Source organism: Mauremys reevesii, linkage group 3 (genome assembly GCF_016161935.1).
Source record: "Mauremys reevesii isolate NIE-2019 linkage group 3, ASM1616193v1, whole genome shotgun sequence".
NCBI lineage: Eukaryota > Metazoa > Chordata > Testudines > Geoemydidae > Mauremys > Mauremys reevesii.
In genome coordinates this window covers 23952339-23975743 of record NC_052625.1, presented here as the reverse complement: position 1 = coordinate 23975743, position 23405 = coordinate 23952339, and the positions used below count along the sequence as shown (strand labels likewise).

At 43.6% G+C, this 23405-nt stretch overlaps 1 protein-coding gene across 9 annotated transcripts in view; it reads left to right on the top strand.

Moving 5' to 3' along the window:
* VRK2 (VRK serine/threonine kinase 2) overlaps positions 1-23405 on the top strand; it is a 73923-nt gene that overhangs the window by 1762 nt on the left and 48756 nt on the right. Inside the window, exons 2-9 of one of the 9 annotated variants that reach the window (XM_039529818.1) lie at positions 1038-1160; positions 2584-2661; positions 4780-4920; positions 15794-15849; positions 16376-16445; positions 17211-17298; positions 17453-17561; positions 21110-21202. In XM_039529818.1, coding sequence (XP_039385752.1) covers positions 4785-4920; positions 15794-15849; positions 16376-16445; positions 17211-17298; positions 17453-17561; positions 21110-21202 — 552 coding nt within the window. In that variant the 5' untranslated portion in view covers positions 1038-1160; positions 2584-2661; positions 4780-4784. Of the gene's footprint in view, positions 1-1037; positions 1161-2583; positions 2662-3068; positions 3177-3545; positions 3813-4779; positions 4921-5198; positions 5217-15793; positions 15850-16375; positions 16446-17210; positions 17299-17452; positions 17562-21109; positions 21203-23405 lie in introns of those variants that run through there. The other 8 variants (XM_039529819.1, XM_039529821.1, XM_039529822.1 and 5 more) reach the window with 8 other exon arrangements.

The following is a 23405-nucleotide window of genomic DNA, read 5'->3' as shown; positions in this document are numbered from 1 at the left end:
CACAATGGTCCCTTCTGGCCCGGAGGAACCTATGAGCAAGGAGGAGGCTGAGAATACCCCCAGCTCGCAGGGTCTCTAAATTTTTCCAGGCTCTGAGTACTTCGCCCTCTGGGTGGTGGGGACCCAGGGGCAAGGAGGGCAGAGCCAGGCTCTCCCAGGGAGCAGGTGAGGATCTCCCTGGGAATCAGGGCCGGCTCCCTGCATTGGCACAATGCCACCGGGGGTGGGGGGGTCAGTGTTTGGAAGCGGCACCTGCACCAGCCCTTTCCCCTCCGTCGTGCTGCGGGGTTTAGTTTCACTTTCCCTCGCCCCGGGAGGCGGCTGTGCCCGGCCCCAGGTGCGGCGCACTGGAGGGCAAACCTCACCTGAGCTCAGGACCACGTCCTGCTTCTCCCAACAGCTCTGTCCCTCAGCCATGCTGGTCACCGCACCTGGCCAGCTGTCTCCTCCTTGCTCCACCACAGGCTCCCACTGACCATCCTGCGTGGCACCCCTCACTGTGGGGGCAAGTTTGTTATGGAGGCCTCGCTCCCTGCCCTGCCCCACTCAGCTGACTCCTGTGATGCTGGACACCACTTTTTGGCACCCCCAAAACTTGGCGCCCCTAGTCAGCTGCCTAGTTCACCTAGTGGTTACAACGGTCCTGTATCCAAGTCATTAATAAATATGTTAAATAACACTGGACCCAAAACAGATCCAACCCCACTTGCGACCTTCTTTCAATCTGACATTCCATTAATAATTACGCTTTTTGGTTGTTTAACCAATTATGTATCCACTTAATCGTAATTCTACCAAGCCCACATTTCTCCAGCTGACGTATAAGAATGTCATGTGGGACTATGTCAAAAGCCTTGCTTAAGTCCAGGTATATTATGTCCACCACATTTTCCCCCATCCACCAAACCAGTTACCTGTCAAAGAAGGAAATCAAGCTGGCTTGGGATAATTTGTTCTTAGTAAATTCTGATTATAAGAGAAAATCCAAGCAGCATATATTTTCACTCTCTCACCTGTGCACACCTCTTCTCCTGCAGGGACACTCATTATGATCATTATGACATCCTGCTGGCCACTTCCAGGGCACGCGCAACGTGTTGTCAGGACAGGCAGGAAGCCTGCCTTAGTCCTGCTGCGCCACTGACCGGGAGCCGCCCGAGGTAAGCCCGCACCCCAACCCCGAGCCCCAACCCCCAGCCCTGAGCTCCCCCCAAACCTGGAACGCCCTCCTGCACCCCAAAGCCCTCATCCCCTGCCGCTGCCCCAGCCCATAGCCCATCCCCCCACCAGAGACCTCACCCCCCCACACCCCAACCCTCTGCCCCAGCCCTGAGCCCCCTCCCACATTCTGAACCCCTAGCCCCACCCCCCAGTGTGGAGCCCCCTCCTGCATCCCAAAGCCCTACCCCAGAGCCTGCATCCCCAGCTGGAGCCCTTACCCTCTCCCGCACCCTAACCCCCTGCCCCAGCCCTGGGAAAGTGAGTGAGGACTGGGGAGAGGATTCAGGGGTCTCGGGCATAGCAATTTTGGGGGCCCCTTCCATAAAAAAAAAGTTGCAATACTATAGAATACTATAGTCTTGTGGGGCCTGGGGCAAATTGCCCCACTTGCCCCCCCCCACCCCCCGGCAGCCCTGAAAAATTCAGTCTTGCTGTAGTGAATGGACTATTTTAGCAGTCAAAAGATAAACACATAAAAACTTGCTTAAAATTTGGTCCTGTTGCCTATTTAAAATCAACTTCAGCCATATGTCTCATTTAAAACCAAATTCAGCCCTATTCCCTGTTTAAAAAGAGAAAAACCCATAACATTTTCCATTGGGATCTCTTCTCCGCCCTTGTAAGATATTCTATCCTTTTTTATACTTCACTGTAATCTTAAATTGTACAAGTCAAATGTTTACATGATACCAAATCTGGGAGTGATTTCAATGATCTTGGCTTTGGACGGAGTTGTATCCATAAATCTGCAGTTTCTTTTAGTTATATAAGAAAATTATATGGCAAGCTTTTCATTTGAAACCAGTGAAGACCCTAACCCTCAGCTATATATGCAGCTATGCAAGCCTCTATGTGGCTAAATGAGTCACTTCAAGAGTCTATGCAGTCTGACTTGAATACAGTATACAAAAATAGGTGAAGGCTGCATATGCCAGAGTCTTCATTAGCAATGAATAAGATCCTTGTGTCTTTACTTGTAGTTTCACTTTTGCTTTTGGTTTCCAACAACTATTTTAAATATAGCTCTTCTTTTGCAGAACCTGTTTTCATTTTGTGACATTATCCTTGTTCATGAGTCAAAAGCTCAAGAGAGTTTACAGATAGTTTTGGAGTTCAGAGTTTTACATTAAACCCCAACTTTCCACGAATTCACTGATTTCACAATGCTCATAAAACTGTCCTTATTTCCAAGGAAGTGAATTAAAATCACCCCCAGTTCTCATTTTTTTCATAAGAGGAAAAAATCAGCAACACAATCAGAAGTTTTGTTTCTTGGGAAAACATATCATTTCTCCCTATTAAGATTTAACAAGATTTTTTTCATGTAGTTTCTTGCTAATTTTACTCTTTGGTTTCTATAAGGATCCTTCTCCTGCTCCATTCAAAAAATACTTGTAGTATGTGCCACACCTTACACCTCCTTATACAGTCACCACTGAGGTAAGAATTCGTTACAATGGAGTCCTATTTACCAACTACGACACTTCTAGAAAGTGTGTGCATTGATGACAGAAGCATCACTCAAAGCTTCTTCCTCTCACCCTGGCTTCCATGGGCTGGGAACATGTGGCCCCAAAACATTCAGGCACTTTATTTCATTCTTTAATATTGGTTTAATACTTGGACTATCAAGCTGAAGCAGGGCATGTTCAGAGTGCGTCCGTCAGGGGCGGCTCTAGCAATTTCGCCGCCCCAAGCACGGCGGCACGCCGCAGGGGGCGCTCTGGTGGTCGCCGGTCCCGCAGCTCCGACGGACCTCTTGCAGACGTGCCTGCGGAGGGTCCGCTGGTCCTGCGGCTCTGGTGGAGCATCCGCAGGCACGCCTGCGGGAGGTCCACCGGAGCTGCCTGCCGCCCTCCTGGCGACAGGCAGAGTGCCCCCCGCAGCATGCCGCCCCAAGCACACGCTTGGCACGCTGGGGCCTGAAGCCGGCCTTGGTGTCTGGCCAATCTGAGGTATGACCCCCCCCCATAGGGTGACCAGCCAGCAAGTGTGAAAAATCGGGGCAGGAGTGGGGGGGGGGGGGTAAGAGGAGCCTATATAAGAAAAAGACCCCAACATTGGGACTGTCCCTATAAAATCGGGACATCTGGTCACCCTAGACACCCATTATTTGGCAATCAAGCCCCTTCAACGCCTCTCGGGCGGGCGGGCACCTCGCAGTCTCCTGGGCGGAGCTGAGCCTGAGTCTCTCCCGCGGAAACGCGGCTTCCCGCTCACATGCACTTCCCCTGCCTGCCGTCGCCGGGCACTGGGGCGATCCCACAGGAAGCCGAGCCCGCTCCTCCGAGCCACACCCAGCACAGCCCTGCGGCCCGGCCCGGCGGCTCCTCCCACCCGCCGGCTGCTGCCATTCACCGCCCTGCGACTGCCGGGCCGCGGGCTGCCACGCGCGCCAGCTCCCGGGCGCCTCCGGCCGCTGCTCCTTCGCGCCGCGGCCCCGGGGAGGGCGAGAGGCGCCGGGCTCGGGGTGGGAGCCTGGGCCGGTTAGTGTCTCGGGGAGCTGGTGGGGCTGCGCGGATCGGAGCGGCCTGGGAAGAGTCCGTGGCTGCTGCGGCGCCCCGGAGAAGAAGCCCGCGAGGGCTCCCCCAGTAGGTGCAGGGATTGGGGGTGGGAGAGGGGGTGGAGAACAGGAGCAACCCTCCGAAACGAGTTGGGGGAGTCGGGGGGGGCAGGTTGTCGGAGGGCGCCTGGGGCGGCCTGAGCAAGGCTGCAGGGGGAGGGAAGCTGGGGGAGTTGTCGGGAAATCGCCTGGAGTAGGAGCTCCTGGGCAGCCGTTCCCAGTCTGCTGCCATCTCCTTTAGCCGATCTGTTCTGCCTCGGCAGCTGTTAGTCTCCCCGGCTGCGCTCCCCATCCCGAGACCTGTGCAGTGCAGCTAGCACCAGCCACCTGCGTAAAGTGCTTTGAGAGTGATGTCTGAAAAATCCCCCTTACAGCAGGAACTAGGTACTGTAAACACTCGGGGCTTGTGTGAAAGTCCACTTTGCTGTAAATTGCACCGATCCCAATTTATCTAGCTCAAAAGGATAAAGGGCTCCCGCTCAGTCAGGCCTGCCAGTCTGGTTCCAGAGTGGGGTCTTGGTATTTCAAACCAGATGTTTAGAACCCCAAAGCCACCCCTGCTGATGTATCTCAACTCACTGAGCTTAATAAAGAATGGAGTGCAGAGTCAGGTGGTTGTTCTGGAGTCCATTGATTATTTTTATAATGGTGCATATTCCAAAACTGCCAATGCATTGTTTAAAGATTGTACTGTGGACTCATGCCAGGTTGCATGGTTGTAGATTCTTTCAGTGCAACTTTTCTTCCGTCCCTCTGCCTTAGCCACTCACCAAGTAATAATGTTGCTTGAATGGGACTGGTCCCCCTCGTTGTCTAGGCCTTGACTCCACTTGAAGTGGAATAAAACACTACCATTCTCATTTGGTAGCATTTTAATCCTTCTTTGCACAGGGAGAAGGTATTACCCAGGTGCCAGGCTGTGGCGGACTTAACTATGATTTTCGTTTTGGAACAAGGGAATTGTAAGGTTTCATTTTCTTTTCTTTTCTTTCAAGGTGTGATGCCACCTAAAGGGCGTGGAAAAAGCAAGCTCCCTGTTCCCCTTCCCAAAGGAATGATAATGAAAGACACTGAAGGAAAAGAGTGGAGGTTGGGCAATATAATTGGCCAGGGAGGATTTGGATTGATCTATTTAGGTAAAGCATGAGTGTTAATTACTAGAGTATTTCTGTGAGTGTCTGAACTACTTTATCCTTTAAAACAAAATGGTTAAAAGAAAAAAAAAAAGAAACAAGAGGTGCCAGAATGTGTTTCACTGTCTTAAACAGTACTCAGCTGAATGCTCAGGTTATTGGGAAGTTTTGCTGAAGGAACTGCATGATTCTTTCCTAGATTGTTCAGAGTACTGTTTGTATAACCTGCAGAGTGAAGCGCATACCTTGGGCACGTGCGAGGCAATACTTGAGTAGAAGATTGCCAGAGAGCACCAATAGTAAGTGCTGTAGGACATGGTGATTCAGTATGTGGCAGTAACTTGAGTCAAAGCAGCAAAGAGTCCTGTGTCACCTTATAGACTCTTGGCTGCTTTTACAGATCCAGACTAACACAGCTACCCCTCTGTCTCTTGAGTCAGTACTGATCAGTTCTCCAAAGTGCTGTTGGGGGCATTGGCTGTTGAAGGTGCCATCTGTCAGCTGAGACATACAATCAAGATGCAGAGCTTTTGGTCATTATATAACTAATTAGACATTGTATAGCAGCTGAAAATGGTATTCTTCACTTGTCCAAAATTGCATAATATAGCTGCATGCTCTTCAACAGATGCTATATTTTATCCAGAGGTAGCTGCTTTTCAGTGGGGAATAAGTGAGTCTGATAAATAGTTTGTAAAACACTTTGGGATCATTTTATATATATACACGTGTAAATTACTAACGTTGGTCTCTATAAAAGAGAAAAATCTGTTTACAAGGCAGCATGATGGACTTTTCCTGTACCCCACACATGCAGAATAAATATGGGAACTAGTCTACAATGAAAATCTGTCAGGAACTACATTGAGCTTGTACTGAGACAGCAGTGAAGAATTAGTCCTGAATAGCAACATTAGTACAACCCATCATCCCAAAAGGCAAACCTGCTCTTCTTAAGTTAGATAGTGGTATGTTAACTAGTGTTTCCAGACTTGGGGTATTAATATTCAGAACCTGCTTATCAAGCCACTTCAATACACGGATTGAATGTGCATTGCACATAAAAAGATCTGTTGTATCTTTTCAATTTTTCTCCATTTATTTTGTCATGGAATGTGTAATTGTTTTGTTTTGTTTTTTTTGGCATCCATACTTTGTGCCACTTTATTTTCTATTTTCCACTCTTTCTGTTTATGTGCTATGATGTTTAGCTCATACAAATTGCTTTGTCAGAAGACGATATGCTAATATGTTTGGGGACAGCACAAGCTTTCCTTGTTGCATGGTTTCTAGACCACTGGAACAAGTCAGTTTTTCATGAGAACAAGCACCATATACAAAATGACTTATTTCTCAGTTCTTTTGTCTTTTTAACTGCAACTTCTTCTGCATGGGTGGATCCTCTCTGCCCATGCAGAGCTGCACTGGAAGCAGAAGCACAGAAGTTTATCCACATGGAGAAAATTGCAGGCTTGGAGCCTTAGTGAATGTGGAACAAGTTTTTACTTTCTGTAGGACTTATGGGTGTTTGTTACATCCTATTCAGTCATAAATATAGGCATTTGTATGTGCCACTGTTTTCTTGATAGATGCAGTAGTGTCTCTTGCATTTTTCCTGTTCTATCTGACAGGCAATGTCCTTGTTCCAGATATTTCCTTTGCTGCTCAGCAGGGACTGAGCTGAATTCCTCCATATTTTTTCCTTGTGTTTGGTGTGGCGAAGCACAGAGCTGAATAGTGACTGTGCACAGTCGTGAAAACCCATATTTTACTTCTTGGAGACTGGTTCTACCGATGACTGGTATGTTAGTGCTCTAAATAAAATGGATGCCTTAAAACCTTACTGTACCATCAGCAATGGTGGTTGTAAATTATAGCAAAAATCATCAATCTGATCTGCACACTCTGATATCTTTAATTTCAGTCATAAGAAACTGAAAAGAAAAACTATGAACAAGACTGCCATTAACCAAGATGTCCTGCTTTCTAGAATGGAAAAGAGGATGGCATCCATTCCACTGTATGGCTGCACAGGGGAGAGGAGGAGAGAGAGAGAGGATTTTATTAGCAACCTAAAAACCACTGCTTCTAATTGCTCTCCATACATTCAGTCCTGTACTACTTGCCAATTATTTAAGCATACAGAGACAAACTAATATGTGCTTGACACTTCTCCAGAAGATGCCCAGTTTAATCCACATTAAGACATATTTCACCCCAGTCCTTTGCTTCCCTGTATATTCCATTAGTAAAAGAAGAAGCAGGCAAACTCTGCTTTAATCCACCACTGTCCAATAATATTCTCTCTTAATATTAATCTTTCTTAATACACTCTTTTGGGAGGTGCTTGATCAGCATCTGTTGCTCAAGGCCAAGAAAAGAAAAAAAATCCTAGTTGTCATCTCTCTGTCTCATTCCATTCTATAGAATTCTATTCATAGCCTTCCTAGGGTGAGATCAATTACCAAGGCCCCTCAGAAATGTGCAGTCACAGAAGAGGTGAGGGACAGAGCATCTGATATTTACATTTTTCTTTTGATGTACGTGATATCTTTTATGACCTTCTCTTAAACATCAGTCAGTTGCCTTGGAGAGATCCTGTGTCTAGAGCAGGGGTAGGCAACCTATGGCACACGTGCCAAAGGCGGCACGCAAGCCGATTTTCAGTGGCATTCACACTGCCCAGGTCCTGGCCACCGGTCTGGGGGGCTCTGCATTTTAATTTAATTTTAAATGAAGCTTCTTAAACATTTTAAAAACCTTATTTTCTTTACATACAGCAATAGTTTAGTTATATATTATAGGCTTATAGAAAGAGACCTTCAAAAAACGTTAAAATGTATTACTGGCACGCAAAACCTTAAATTAGAGTGAATAAATGAAGACTCAGCACACCACTTCTGAAAGGTTGCCGACCCCTGGTCTAGAGCATATACAGGAAGCATTACCGTAAGAAAATATACCCCAGCATGAGCAATGGAATGAAGTCAAGGTGCCTCCTGAAATTGCTAGTCAAGGATTATTTGTTGGGAGGGGGAAAAAGAAAGCAATGGAAGGGGAGGGAAATGGAAACTTACAAAGGTTCCCACAGAGAAGTGAGACTGGTTCCTGGTACTCTGATGTAGTGATGAGGGGAAACTGAAGTGAGAATGTGGTTTTGTTTGTTTTACAACGCTTTTCTCTGGTGGAACCCAGATTATTCTCGGAGGGCACATGTTTAGAACATCTGGTGCAACAGTGAACAAGGAATAATTCAGTGTAAGTAATTCTCAGTCTAAAGCAAAAAAACATTAATTGTGTACCAAATCTACTAGGGTATTTCCTATTACAGGAAAACCATAAAAGATCTTGTAAATGGTATAGTGCCTGCAGATTGGTACATGTTTCATGCAGATTTTACTGGATTTCTTTCTGACCACACAGACCACAGATGACTTCAACTATTGTGGTGTATTGTTGTTTGAATCCCACCACGCTGAGGCAGAGAGCAGCCAGAGGAGTGGTATGGAATGATATTGCAATCTAGGGCCCTTGTATATTTTGGTTTTGTGTTCCTAATGAGTATAGCAGGAATAGCTGGAAAAAGTACAGCTGTTTGTTAGAATCTTTGCAAAAGTCGTTGTTGTTTGCCTCTGCTTTCTCTCAGAACGGAGACTGGTACTGGATATGGCACTAAATTGGAGGCTTGGTTCCCCTTGTAACACAGAAATTAGAAAGAGGAACATAGCAGATTGACTTATGCACTGCTGAGTCAGCTGAAATAGGAAATGGATCAGATTTATCAGCAAAGATTGACTCTGTGCTGTAAAGAAAGGTCCAAAACAAGGAAGCTTATTTCTCATATTCATTATGACTAGGCCCCTATCAAATTCACGGCCATGAAAAACGTGCTGTGGACTGTGAAATCTGTCTTTTGTGTGCTTTTACCCTATACCAGGGGTCCCCAACGCAGTGCCCGCGAGCACCATGGCGCCCGCCGGGGCGTCTAAGTGTGCCCACGTACTGGCCGGCAGACAAGCATCTGCCGAAATGCCGCCGACAAGCAGCGTCATCCAGTGGTGTCGCCGCCGAAATGCCGCCATTTTTGGCAGCATTTTGGTGGCAACATCTCTGGATGACGCTGCTTGTCAGCAGTATTTCGGTGGTGACGCCTATTGACATTGCCGCTTGTCAGCGGCATTTCAGCGGATGCTTGTCCGCTGCCACGGTCCTCCATGGCTCGTCGTCTGGCACCCGCCAGATGAAAAAGGTTGGGGACCACTGCTCTATACTATACAGATTTCACGGGGGAGACCAGTGTTACTCAAATTGGGGGTCCTGACCCAAAAGGGAGTTGCAGAGGGGTTGGGGGGCATAAGGTTATTTTAGGGGCTTGCAGTATTGCCACCCTTATTTCTGCTCTGCCTTCAGAGCTAGGTAGTTGGAGAGCGGCCGCTGTTGCCTGGGCACCCAGCTCTGAAGGCAGCGCCTTGCCAGCAGCAGCACAGAAGTAAGGGTAGCCGTGCTACAGCCCCCCTTACAATAACCTTGCAACCCTCCTCCCCCCCCCCCCAACTCCTTTTTGGATCAGGACCCTACAATTACAACACTGTGAAATTTCAGATTTAAATAGTTGAAATCATGAAACTTATGATTTTTAAAATCCTATGACTGGATGACCAAAATGAAGTGTGGATTTGGTAGGGCCCTAATTATGACAGGCATTCTGTCTGAAATAACACCAGCCAGCTGCTCAGTTTGGGCCCGATTCTGCAAAGATTTGAGCACTCTTTAATCCCATTGTCTTTAGTGGTGTTCAAGAGTTCTGAGCACTTCACATGGTCAGTTCCTTAGAAGGACATACTAATGAATAAGTACTAGGTCTCGTTTAGGTAGTCCTGTGTCTGAGATATGTCTTTTTCACCCCTTTCTTGAGAGGAGTAGAGTTCTGTTTATAGCTCTATGTTGCGGAGTGACTATTAAACTTGAAATGAGGAGCTAATCCAGAGGAAATTCTAGAGAACTGAACAAAATGGGCCACACAGTGGGATATGCTAGGTTTGAATGTCTGCGAAATGTGAACAGCACAGCTATTTTATAAAAATGAAGGTTAATTTTGCTGGCTGTATCTTTTAATAAGTAGTTTTACAGCAGTAGTATAAAGTTTTTGATGTGCATTGTTACAGCTTAATTCCCCATTAAGTGTACGCCATACTCCATTAAGCTTTAACAATGTACTTGAAAAATTTTATACTACTTCTGCAACATATATTTACCAAAGATGCATTTCCTGGAAGGCTTTGTTCACTAAATCAAAGCTGTGGAAAGCTATTTGCTGTCCCTGAGCTCTTGGATTCGATGATGCACTTGGATTCAGCCGTTCAGGAATATGACACCTAATATTTTCTAAGTAGAAAAGTGCCTGTGTTTGCCCTTTATGCTCTCCTTTTCAAATATTTCTGCCTTCACTTTTAAGTGTCCTGTTTGCTCTGCAACTTCTCTTCCTTCATTGTCTTGCCTCTTCCTCTTAATTTTCATGTCTCTCTAGAATCCCCCTTAACAGCAGAAGTCTTACCAGCAATGTGGTTCCTCCCTATGCTTGTGGAGAGCAGAGTTTCCCTCCATTGCTGGAAGCAATTTGAGACTGTCTAGAAGTGTTCTTCTGAATCAGTTTTAAGCTACTGCTTATGCCAAGGGAGAGTGCTATGGTTCACGAGCCTGTCCTACCTAGGCTGCTCCATATTAGAGCTTTCCTTCTGTTACCTACACTCTACCAATGGCTTACTATGATAGAGCTCAGACAGAATATTCCTGTTCATTTGACAGGAGGGAGAAAAGCAAAGCAAACAGGGAACAATACAGCATTTCCATGATACAATGCCCAGTTTAAAGTCCTTTAGGGAATAGTGGCAGTACGTGGGAGAATTAAATGAGTTTAGAAGGGTGCAAGTGAGAGAGAATACCAGATACTCATTTATCTTCCTTATCATGGCTAGTGATTGATGCTGGGTACTTTACATAAATCATTCTTGATTTCCAATGGCAATGAGTCCTTTATTACACAGTTAGGGCTGAACATTTAAATGCAGAAACATCACACAATACTCAGTTAAGGTTCCAATATCATTGTTAAGTATGCTTTGCATTTCACCATCCATGTACAAGCTAGACATTTCCTTCCTCACTTCTGCCAATGCTCATACTTCCTTTGCACATATTGATTAGATGGTTACATCATAACATAAGTCTTCACTCCCAAGATGAGAGGTGAAGGCATAGCGATTTCTGGTCCATTTCTAGATGGTAGTTAGGAGTAGGGAGGTCGGATGTTACTGTAAGTATAGCTTTTTTTGTATGTGTTAAGATATGGGTAGAAAAGAGGTCCAGCTATAGGCTACTTCCCACATGATTTCCTAAAGGTATAATACTCTACTATTGAGATTCTTATGATAGAGATTGCCAAGGATATGTTGAGTTTGTAGCAAATCATGAGAAAGATATATACAAAGTAAGGAGAAGGAGGAGAATCAGCAGAAATGCGTTCTTTGATGGCCATGAGCATTTACAGATGCAATGTGATATCATGCCATGAAACATGTGTCCCTAATTTGGCATTACATGATAACAGGAGGAAGTTCTGCCCTAAGATGTGGCATTTGCTGCAATATGCAGGCTGCCCCTCTAAACCCATTTTTGATTGGCACCTATGCCCTATTGAAACTGGCATAGTACCTTCTGAGTGGTCACAGAGTCAGGCTTGCAGATGAGCAGGAGTGCAGTCATTCTGTAAACCAATGCGTGCATCAAGTTTAAGAGTTAAGGGCCTGGATTCCCATTCAAGAATGCTGAAACGGCTTTTGTTCCTGAGGTTAAAGGATATGTCGTATCTACTCCAGCTCAGAGCTAGATTATCTTTGAAAGTCAGACAGTGTCTTCCATAGCTCTGGAAGGCAAAATTTTGGCTCTGGTGAATTAGGATTAAAGTTTCATGAAAAAATGACAGAAATTATAATAAAATTTTCACCAGAACTGTGTTGTACTGGAAGCATTTGCAGATGCCCCACTAAATAATTTTGCAGTGGAGCACAGTTTTCTGCTGAATAGCTTAGCCAGGTGCCATGGAATCCAAATCCACAAGATTCTACTTTAAAGGCCTGTGTATCTGCTTAATAGAACCCCAAATTCAGAAAGGAAGACTTGAGAGAGACCATTTCCAAAGGCTTCTCAGAAATTAGTCTATCCAGAAAATGGTAGAGCATGGGATAAAATCATGATCACCAAACAGAGAAGTCCTTCCTCAGGAAACTTAGAGTGTAAGGACTTGAAGAACTGAAATGATCAATTCCATGAGATATTGAAAGAAAACAAAAGGGGAAAAATACAAAGGGCTCTATTAAAACTAGATGTTGTTTCTGAATGGCATTCTGATATGTAATAACACAATAATTTAACAACTGTAGATTGCTTTTATTTATTATCAAGCCAGTGTTCTGAAAATGATTTTTTAGGATGTTTATATAAATTAAAACTTTCTTTACATTAAATACAGTGAGTGAAATCCTGGCCCTGTTGAAGTAAATGGCTAAATTCTCATTTACGTCAATGGGGCCAGGATTTCACTAGTCTTTTCATTACTTTAACATAAACTAATTTGCAGTTCTTAGCCCTAGCTTTTGAGTACCATGTTAATTTTTGAATCATAGGTTTTGTTTTATTCCTGCATAAACAGAGCTGAGAGGACAATACCACTACACATTTTCATATCCTCTGGAAAACTAGGCAAAAGATAATAAAAAGGCTTCTTGAGCTAATTCATGCTTCCAAAATGAGCTTTTATCTCCCAAATATCCAGCAGCAGCATAGAGACCAGCTGTGGACAGGAACAGGGATATTTTTTCTAACTGCCAAATACACTGATTTTCTTTTCCACTGTGTAAACTTTATCTACAAACTGATTTTATGAGAACCATTGTGAATACTTCACAATATTCTGAACATGACTACCACAAATTAAACTGCTAAAACTAAAGCTGGCACATTTGAACTGGCAAATGAAACTGGCATGTTTCTTTGTCACACTGAATTCAGTTGTGCTATAGTCCTAGGGAACTGCAGTTCATCCAGAAATTCTGTTGTTACCTTGTCATATTTAAACACAGAAAGACTGATTAATTAAGATTGTGGTGCAAGCCAACAAACTTTATGAATTCATAGTTAAGGCTGATGTTGAGATCTTAGCCCAGCCTGCTGTCGCTGGCCAAAGCTAGGAAATTCTGGACATGAGTTAATTCTGCATTGCCTAGACACAGTAATTGGAAATTGTGGTGAAGAATGTAGACCTTATTTCAACTTGTATAATATATATATTTTTAAATTTAGCTTCTCTTTCCCTCATAGACTTTAAGGCCAGAAGGGACCATCATGATCATCTATTCTGACCACCTGCACGTTGCAGGCCACAGAACCTCGCTCACCCATTCCTGTAATAGGCCCATAAACTTTGGCTGAGTTACTGAAGTCCTCAAATCTTGATTTAAAGACTTCAAGTTACAGAGACAGGGCCGCCCAGAGGATTCCAGGGGCCTGGGGTCTTTGGCTGTGGGGGGCCCTTCCGTTCCAGGACCCGCCGCCGAAGTGCCCCGAAGACGAATTACCGCCGAAGCGGGACCCGCCGAAGTCCAGCCTGGTCTTCGGCGGTAATTCAGCGGCGGGGGGGCCCCCGCCGCGGGTCTTCGGGGCACTTCGGCGGCGGGTCCCGGAACGGAAGGGCCCCCCGCCGCCGAATTACTGCCGAAGACCGAGCTGAACCGGAGCGGAAGGACCCCCCGCCGGCAAAGATCGGGAGCGGAAGAAGCTCCCGGGCCCGGCCCCGCAAGAGTTTTCCGGGCCCCCCGGAGCGAGTGAAGGACCCCGCTCCAGGGCCCCCGAAAAACTCTCGTGGGGGCCCCTGTGGGGCCCGGGGCCTGGGGCAAATTGCCCCTCTTGCGCTCTCCCCCCCCCCCCCCCGGGCGGCCCTGTACAGAGAATCCACTGTTTACCCTAGTTCAAGTGAGCAACTGACTTGTGCACCATGCTGCAGAGGAAAGTGAAAAAACCGCTAGGGTCTCTGCCAATCTGACCTGGGGGAAAATTCCTTCCTGCCCCCAGGTATAGTGAGCATAAGAAAAAAAGAATAGCCATACTGGGTCAGACCAAAGGTCCATCTAGCCCAGTATCTATCTTCCGATAGGGACTGGCGCCAGGTGCTTCAGAGGGAGTGAAGATAAGAGGGCAATTTGAGTGATCTATCCCCTGTCATCCAGTCCCAGCATCTAGCAGTCAGATGTTTAGGGACACCCAGAGCATGGATTGTATCCCTGACCATCTTGGCTAATAGCAATTGATGGAACGATGTGTCAATGTGGATAAATCTTGCATTTGGGTGAGATCTACCCTGGGACACCTGGGAAGGAATTCGCTTCAGTAACTCAGAGTCCTCCCCCTTTGGTTTACCATCTCCGGCCACTGGAGATATCTGCTAATAGCAGTTGTGGATATGCCATATGCCATTTTAGGCAATCTCAACATACTATGTCCTCCATAAATTTATGAAGATCAATTTTAAAACAAAATAGGTTTTTTACCCTCTCCTCTTGATGTGGCCCTGTATGCTTCAGTGACATCCAAGGGAACAGAGTTCTCTCGGAGTCAGAAAAAAATAGACTCCTATTGTGCAAAGGGATTCTGTTTTGTAGCCTGTGATTGGCAAATGTGTTCAGTTAGTGTTTTGAATGTTCTTGCACTAAGAGGCACAATCACTGGTCTCCCCTTTGTATGAGTTGTAACTGCACTCTCCACAACTCAGATCAGTGACTAAATAAATAATTCCAGGGTGGCAATGAAGGCTCAAGGGCCAGATTAAATTGAAATAGGGAAAGCAGACAACCCCTTCTGGCAGCATGACATAGGGCATAACTCTACTAGAGTCTCTTTATCATGACAGCAGATTGACAGGAAGCATACATAGAGACCCAACTGACTTGAATGATTTAGGAAAGAGAAAACAGATTAGTCTATTTTAATGTAACATAGTTTCACCAAAGTTTGGTGTGTGTGTGTGTGTGTGTGTGTGTGTGTGTGTGTGTGTGTGTGTGTGTGTGTGTGTGTGTGTGTGTGTGTGTGTGTGTGTGTGTGTGTGTGTGTGTGTGTGTGTGTGTGTGTGTGTGTGTGTGTTAGAGGTGCTCTAGTGGCTCTGTAGGTAAAATTGGGTTGACACATTCCACTGAAAGTACAGTAGAACCCCAGAGTTACAGACACAGGAATGAAGGTTATTTGTCACTCTGAAATGTTTGTAACTCTGAACAAAATTTTATGGTTCTTTCCAAAGTTTACAACTGAACACTGACTTAATACAGCTTTGAAACTTTACTATGCTGAAGAAAAATGCCGCTTTTAACTATCTTAATTTAAACGAAATAAGCACAGAAAGAGTTTCCTTGTCGATCTTTTATTCAAACTTTTTCCCTTTCTTTTGGTCATGTACGTTTAACACAGTACTATACTATATTTGTCCTTTTTTTGGTCTCTGCTGCTGCCTGATTGCATACGTCTGGTTCCAAATGAGGTGTGTGGTTGACTGGTCAGTTTGTAACTCTGGTGTTCGTAACTCTGAGGTTCTCCTGTAGGATTAATACATACAAGTATTATTAAAATAGGTTGAAGTTTTTTTAATTTTGAAATTTGGACAAAATTTCAAAAAAAACATTTCTAACAGTTTTGAGAAAATGTCCCCTTCCCCTCTCCTCTCACTCCCTCCCCCCCTTTTTTTTGTTTTGACTAAGGCTACATGTTTTGCTCTTTAGTTGCAATTATATTTACTGTAGGGGGAAGTTTCATCACCATCTCTCTGATTTTACAGCTTCCTCTCATGTTCATATTCCTGTAGAAGATGATGCTGTGCATGTAATTAAAGTGGTAATGTTCATATCTCACTTCTAAATTATTTAAAGTACTAGCATTTTCTCTTGCATTTTCTATTTAATCTTATTTTGAGCATTGAGTTGCATTGCATGTTTTTTGTGTGCCTTTCTTCCATCATCGCATAATTTGTTTGCTAGAGGAATGTTCTTTGCTTCCATTACTAACCATGGACATTAGAAAGAGGGGGAAAAAATCAGACTACATATTTAAGACTATACAGTGATTGAAGTTAAAATGTATTAATTAAATTTCCTGAATAGTACTTGGGTTAGTCTGTATTACATGTTTTCTTTTGGGTATTTGCAGTGAACAGCTTGTTTTGCCAACAAAAGTTATTGGTTTTTAAAACAATATAGTGGCTATATTTTATGTAAAATAACTTTTGTCAAATGTCATACTGTATCTTTTTTTTTAAAAAGTAGATTTTAACCCAATTGGAACTTCCAATCTGTTATTTAGGAACTTTTTTTTTCCTCCTCCAACTCACTTTATCACACCAAATTTATTTGTTCCTTTATAGGAATATCTTGAGAATGGGCCTTTGTTTTCTGAATTAAAGTTTTACCAGAGAGCTGCAAAACAGGAGCACAGTAAGTAATATCAGCAAAACGTAATAAAATGAAATGGTAATTTTTTCCAATTAGATCAATTGATATCTTGAAGCTTTTATATCAAGCATAATTCAGACAGTGGGACTGATTCTGATCTGGTTTACACTAGTTTTATTCTCACGGGTGTAAGTGAAAATAGAATCAGGACTAGTAGGGTGACAAACCTGAGGGAGAACTAGCCTCTCTCCGTAGTCCATATTTTAGGATATGGACAGCGGCATTGCAAGGACTACTTAGTAAGGCTAGTACTGCCAGTAACTGTTCCAAGAATGAAGTTACTCACGTGCTTAAGTGTTTGCAAGATTTAGTAGTAATTTAGGAACTGAACCTGCAAGCTCTTTACTCATAGTAGCAGTCCCAATGATTTCAAATGAGCAAAAATTACACATGTACTTAAGTATTCTGCTCGATTGAGGCCTAATTACATACTTTGTTGATCCACTGTTTATTCAAGAAGGTAAATTCAAAAAGTAAAGTTTTTAAAGGATCTAGTTTTTCTCAGCTACTGATTGGATTCCTATTGTGTTGTTATGACTCAGAGAAACATATAATAAAGGAACATGGAGCTTTACTTTTGCAGAAAATTACTTGCTGAACTTTTTAATTGGGCTGTTAGGTAAAATAGTTACCTGTATGTGTTTTCATTTTAACAACAAAGATTCTAATGATAGTTTAATTACAAAAGTTAAACTGTAGATTTTCAAACTACCTTAAATTCTGGCTTATCTATTATTATTTTGACAGTCAAAAAGTGGATGACGCTCAGACAAATAGGATTTTTAGGAATTCCGATGTTCTGGGGAACAGGCTTGGCTGAATACAATGGAAAAAGGTAATAACAAGATGAATTGGAGTCAACACTGCTGGGTTCATAGTTGCCCGAAGATCTATTTTCAATTAAATGAAGGATGTTTTGAGCTTGTTGATATAAAGCTATCTGTGTCCCTGCTCTTACTAAGATTCCTCACTTGTGCATTTTCTAATAGGTATAGATTCATGGTCATGGAAAGATTAGGGGTAGACCTGCAAAGAATCTTGGACAATGATGGACACCGGTTTAAAAAAGAAACAGTTCTGCAACTTGGGGCCCGAATGGTAAGTGCAGAGGGGAAGGAAATGGGCCTATTTTTAATGTATCGAACTCTCCTAATGTATCTGCTCTTTGTGAAATGCTGAGATCTATTTTGGTCGCAAGTCAGCATGAAGTTGCATAGATACTTAAGTATCATCCTGAATCAGGGTCCTAATTTTCCTCTTCAAATTACATTTTTATGAAACAGAGTGTTAATGATTAGGAATGGAAACTAGATCCTCTTTACGCTACATCTCTGTGGGCCTGAGCCAAAGCTCATTGAAGTGAATAGAAAAACTTTTATTGACTTCAGTGGGCTTTGGATCAGGCTCAGTAACAGGACATAAGACAAAATGTTCAAATATGGATGCCTAAAGTTAGGCACCTACACCCGTATTTGGACATGCCAGCTAAGTGGTCTTATTTTCAGAGATTTTGAAGCTGCCTAATGTTCATAGAATCATAGAATATCAGGGTTGGAAGGAGCCTCAGGAGGTCATCTTAGCCAAACCCCTGCTCAAAGCAGGACAAATCCTCAATTAAATCATCCCAGCCAGGGCTTTGTCAAGCCTGACCTTAAAAACCTCTAAGGAAGGAGATTCCACCACCTCCCTAGGTAACCCATTCCAGTGGTTCACCACCCTCCTAGTGAATTTTTTTTCCTAATATCCAACCTAAACCTCTCCCACTGCAACTTGAGACCATTACTCTTTGTTCTGTCATCTGCTACCACTGAGAACAGTCTAGATCCATCCTCTTTGGAACCCCCTTTCAGGTAGTAGAAAGCAGCTATCAAATCCCCCCTCATTCTTCTCTTCTGCTGACTAAATAATCCCAGTTCCCTCAGCCTCTCCTCATAAGTCATGTGCTCCAGCCCCCTAATCATTTTTATTGCCGTCTGCTGGACTCTTTCCAATTTTTCCACATCCTTCTTGTAGTGTGGGGCCCATAACTGGACACAGCACTCCAGATGAGGCCTCACCAATGCCACATAGAGAGGAATGATCACATCCCTTGTTCTGCTGGCAGTGTTCCTACTTATACAGCCCAAAATGCTGTTAGCCTTCTTGGCAACAAGGGCACACTGTTGACTCATATCCAGCTTCTTGTCCACTGTAACCCCTAGGTCCTTTTCTGCAGAACTGCTGCCTAGCCACTGGATCCCTAGTCTGTAACAGTGCATGGGATTCTTTTGTCCTAAGTGCAGCACTCTGCACTTGTCCTTGTTGAACCTCATCAGATTTCTTTTGGCCCAATCCTCTAATTTGTCTAGGTATCCTATCCCTACCCTCCAGCGTATCTACCACTCCTCCCAGTTTTAGTATCATTTGCAAACTTGTTGAGGGTGCAATCCATGCCATCCTCCAGATTATTAATGAAGATATTGAACAAAACCGGCCCCAGGACTGACCCTTGGGGCACTCCGCTTGATACCGGCTGCCAACTAGACACAGGGCCATTGATCACTACCCTTTGAGCCTGACGATCCAGCCAGCTTTCTGTCCACCTTATAGTCCATTCATCCAGCCCATAGTTCTTTAACTTGCTGGCAAGAATACTGTGGGAGACCATATCAAAAGATTTGCTAAAGTCAAGGACTAACACGTCCACTGCTTTCCCCTCATCCACAGAGCGAGTTATCTCGTCATAGAAGGCAATTAGGTTAGTCAGGCATGCCTTGCCCTTAGTGAATCCATGCTGACTGTTCCTGATCACTTTCCTCTCCTCTAAGTGCTTCAGAATTGATTCCTTGAGGACCTGCTCCATGATTTTTCCAATTACTGAGATGAGGCTGACTGGCCTGTAGTTCCTGGCATCCTCCGCCTTCCGTTTTTTAAAGATGGGCACTGCATTAGCCTTTTTCTGGTCATCCGGGACCTCCCCCGATCGCCATGAGTTTTTAAAGATAATGGCCAATGGCTCTGCAGTCATATCCGCCAACTCCTTTAGCACCCTCGGATGCAGTGCATCCGGCCCCAAGGACTTGTGCTCGTCCAGCTTTTCTAAATAGTCCTGAACCACTTCTTTCTCCACAGAGGGCTGGTCACCTCCTCCCCATGCTGTGCTGCCCAGTGCAGTAGTCTGGGAGCTGACCTTGTTTGTGAAGACGGGGGCAAAAAAAGCATTGAGTACAGTAGCGTTTTCCACATCCTCTGTCATTAGGTTGCCTCCCCCATTCAGTAAGGGGCCCACACTTTCCCTGACCACCTTCCTGTTGCTAACATACCTGACATAACCCTTCTTGTTACTCCTAACATCCCTTGCTAGCTGAAACTCCAAGTGTGATTTGGCCTTCCTGATTTCATTCCTGCATGCCTGAGCAATATTTTTATACTCCTCCCTGGTCATTTGTCCAATCTTCCACTTCTTGTAAGCTTCCTTTTTGTGTTTAAGATCAGCAAGGATTTCACGGTTAAGCCAAGCTGGTTGCCTGCCATATTTACTATTCTTTCTCCACACCGGGATGGTTTGTTCCTGCAACCTCAATAAGGATTCTTTAAAATACAGCCAGCTCTCATGGATTCCTTTTCCCCTCGTGTTACTCTCCCAGGGGATCCTGCCCATCAGTTCCCTGATGGAGTCAAAGTCTGCTTTTCTGAAGTCCAGGGTCCGTATTCTGCTGCTCTCCTTTCTTCCCTGTGTCAGGATCCTGAACTCGACCATCTCATAGTCACTGCCTCCCGGGTTCCCATCCACTTTTGCTTCCCCTACTAATGCTTCCCTGTTTGTGAGCAGCAGGTCAAGAAGAGCTCTGCCCCTAGTTGATTCATCCAGCACTTGTACAAGGAAATTGTCCCCTATGCTTTCCAAAAATTTCCTGGATTGTTACATTGCTATATTGCTCTCCTAGCAGATATGGGGGTGATTGAACTTCTCCATGAGAACCAGGGCCTGTGATCTAGTAACTTCTGTTAGTTTCCTGATTAAAGCCCCGTCCACCTCATCCCCCTGGTCTGGTGCTCTATAGCAGACTCCCACCACGACATCTTGTTGCTCACACTTCTAAACTTAATCCAGAGACTCTCAGGTTTTTCTGAAGTTTCATACCAGAACTCTGAACAATTATACTGCTCTCTTACATACAATGCAACTCCCCCACCTTTTCTGCCCTGCCTGTCCTTCCTGAACAGTTTATAAAGTATTGGTTTCATTAATGGATCATGAGAGAAAAGACCTTAAAATCACATTTAAAGAGATTTTAGAAATTTCAAAGATGTATAGGGATAAAATGTGGCCCAGTGGCACACCCTTACATCCCTGCATCAGCTACCTGCATTATAGCAGTGGAGGGAAGTGGATAGAATGAGGCAGGAAATGGCCAGAGTCTTGGCTTTGCTTTCCTTCCCTATGCATCTGGCAGCGTACACTGGGATGGGCATAGACCCAGAACAATATAATCTATCCCTTGTCCCAGGGGAACCAGGAGGGCTTCAGCTAATGTAGGGCAGATCATTACTTCACATTCTAGCCCATAATGTGGCAGTTGAGGCTCATTGAATGAGTGAAGCACATTTTAGGTGATAATGAGAATAATAATTAATAAACATTCCCTTTCGGACTTCTTTCCTAGTTGGATGCCTTGGAATATATGCATGAAAACGAGTATGTTCATGGTGACATTAAAGCAGCAAATCTACTTCTGGGCTACACAAATCCACATGAGGTAAACGCAGTATCTTTTACACTTACTGTGTACTGTTTCCGTAACACTTTCACTGTTGATGTTCATTCTGTCCTATGCAGTTTTTGCATTGAGTCCACGTATTAAAGGAAGAGAACTTATAGTATGGATACCATCTTATCAAGTGTGAATCATTGGGCTCGATCCTCAGCTCTATTAAGCTTATGCTCAGTGTGGCTAAGGAGAGAAGCAAGGAAAGGCATTGGTAAACCACCTTTTAGGTCCCCTGATCCTGTGGCAGCCAGGGGTCAAAATGACCCATAGAGTAACTTAGAGAAGCCTAATGGTTCTTCTGTATTGTGCCATCTGGACTGGTGCAAAGGGACTTCACAAGGGTTAAGGATCTGGCCCATTGTATTCAGTTTCTCAAGATATTCCTGGCTTTCTGGTTTTGTTATAAGCACTGTGGCTGTGTGGCTTTTACTTTACCTCTCTACAATGCAAGAACAGGATAGTGGGTAAGTAAGATGAAGACTACTGTATGCTTTTAGCATACAGCAGATTATGAAGTGCTTTGAGATCTACTGATGAAAGAGCTAGGTGGTGCTATTACTAAGGCAGTAGAGTGGCCATAAAGTGAAAACCCATTTTCAAGAAACATATTGAAATTTTTGAAGTTGTTTTAATTTCATAATGTTTGAAATTGATCCATTTTTGTTTTTCACACTTTTCATTTTTAAATAAAAACAATTTTGGTTATGTCTTATATAACAAAATTGAAAAACTTACCAAAAGAGCTTGGGGAAATTTTTTGACAATGTTGACTGTTTTGGACAAAATTTCATTTTTGAATGAAGGCCATTTTTATGTGAGTTTTTCCCTTGAAAAATTTCAGCCAGCTCTAATGGACAATTTGATTTTCTTCCAACTTCTATGACACTCTCTGTGACAGACAGATGTTGCCAAAGTGTTGTTTCACTTTGTTTGGAGATGTTTACCATTGAACGACTCAAGAACCACTCGAAAAGCTTACTTTATTTCCCAGTTCCCTTTCTGTATTTCAGCATTAAAAATATTAGGCTCATATGACTGTTTAACATTATTTTTTCTGCTTTCTTTAAACATATGTCTTAAAAGTTATCATGGTTGTTTGAAAGAACTTCTTGTAGACTTCTGTAACAGTCCATTGTCAGTTTATGGTGTTTACCAGACAAATGAGTCTGGGAGACAGTTTTGGAGAAACAAGTTAATTGCTACCTAAGCTTATTAACACAACACAGATTGTTTTCCATCTTAGCTTTCCATGTTTTATTACGATTATGCTAAAATGCAGTGATTTTTCATGTTGCAATCACTTTGTGCTGTTGAGTCAGTTTAGTGATTGCAAAAGGTTTTGAGTCGCTTAATAGACTTTGATTAGTTACTTATATGTTAGCCAGTTTGTGATTCGTGCCTCATGCTGTTTGGTATTAATTCTTCACTTTCACGAGTATTAAATTCACTCAAATTGAAAACAAGGTGACTGGGTCAGTGGACAGAGGTTGGCTATATAACTCAGGGTGTATGATGTGTATGTTCATTGCTGACTGATCTAGTTGCATTGAATGACTTTTTTTTTTTCCTGTAGAAGCACTCAAATATTTTTCTATAGATAACTTAAAATGTAACTTTCATTTTAGAAAGGTGAGGGAGGGGAGCAACTTACAATACCTGCCTGTACTAGATAGGGGTAGAATGGGGAATGAACTTTATTTGTGGATTCCCAGGCAAATGAAGAGGCATCGAGTGCTTGTGATAAAATAAGGAGTTAAAAAAGAATCAAATTTTATGAGTCATGGTGTCTGATCCTCAATTGGTGTACGTTGACTTCAGTGGAACTACTGCAGTAATTTGGTGTAATAATTTACACCAGCCAAGGATCTGACGCACAACATCCCAAAAATCTCTGGGTATGTGTGTAGTGATTGGATCTTATAAACACATTTTAAGATGATTACTATACCTAGCATATGGCAGATGGCCCAGTACCTGTGCTAACCATGGGACTATTGTTCACTAGACTGTAAAGGAAATCTTCCATAGGTAGTTTCCTGTATATCTTAAAATATTTATACAGTGCTATTTGCGGTGTGTGGGAAACAGAGAGTAACATCTAGACAGCGTTGTAGCTAATATTTTCAAATGAGCAGCTGTACATACACTGCATAACTGAATAATTCTTCACCTGGAATCATCACCAGCGGTC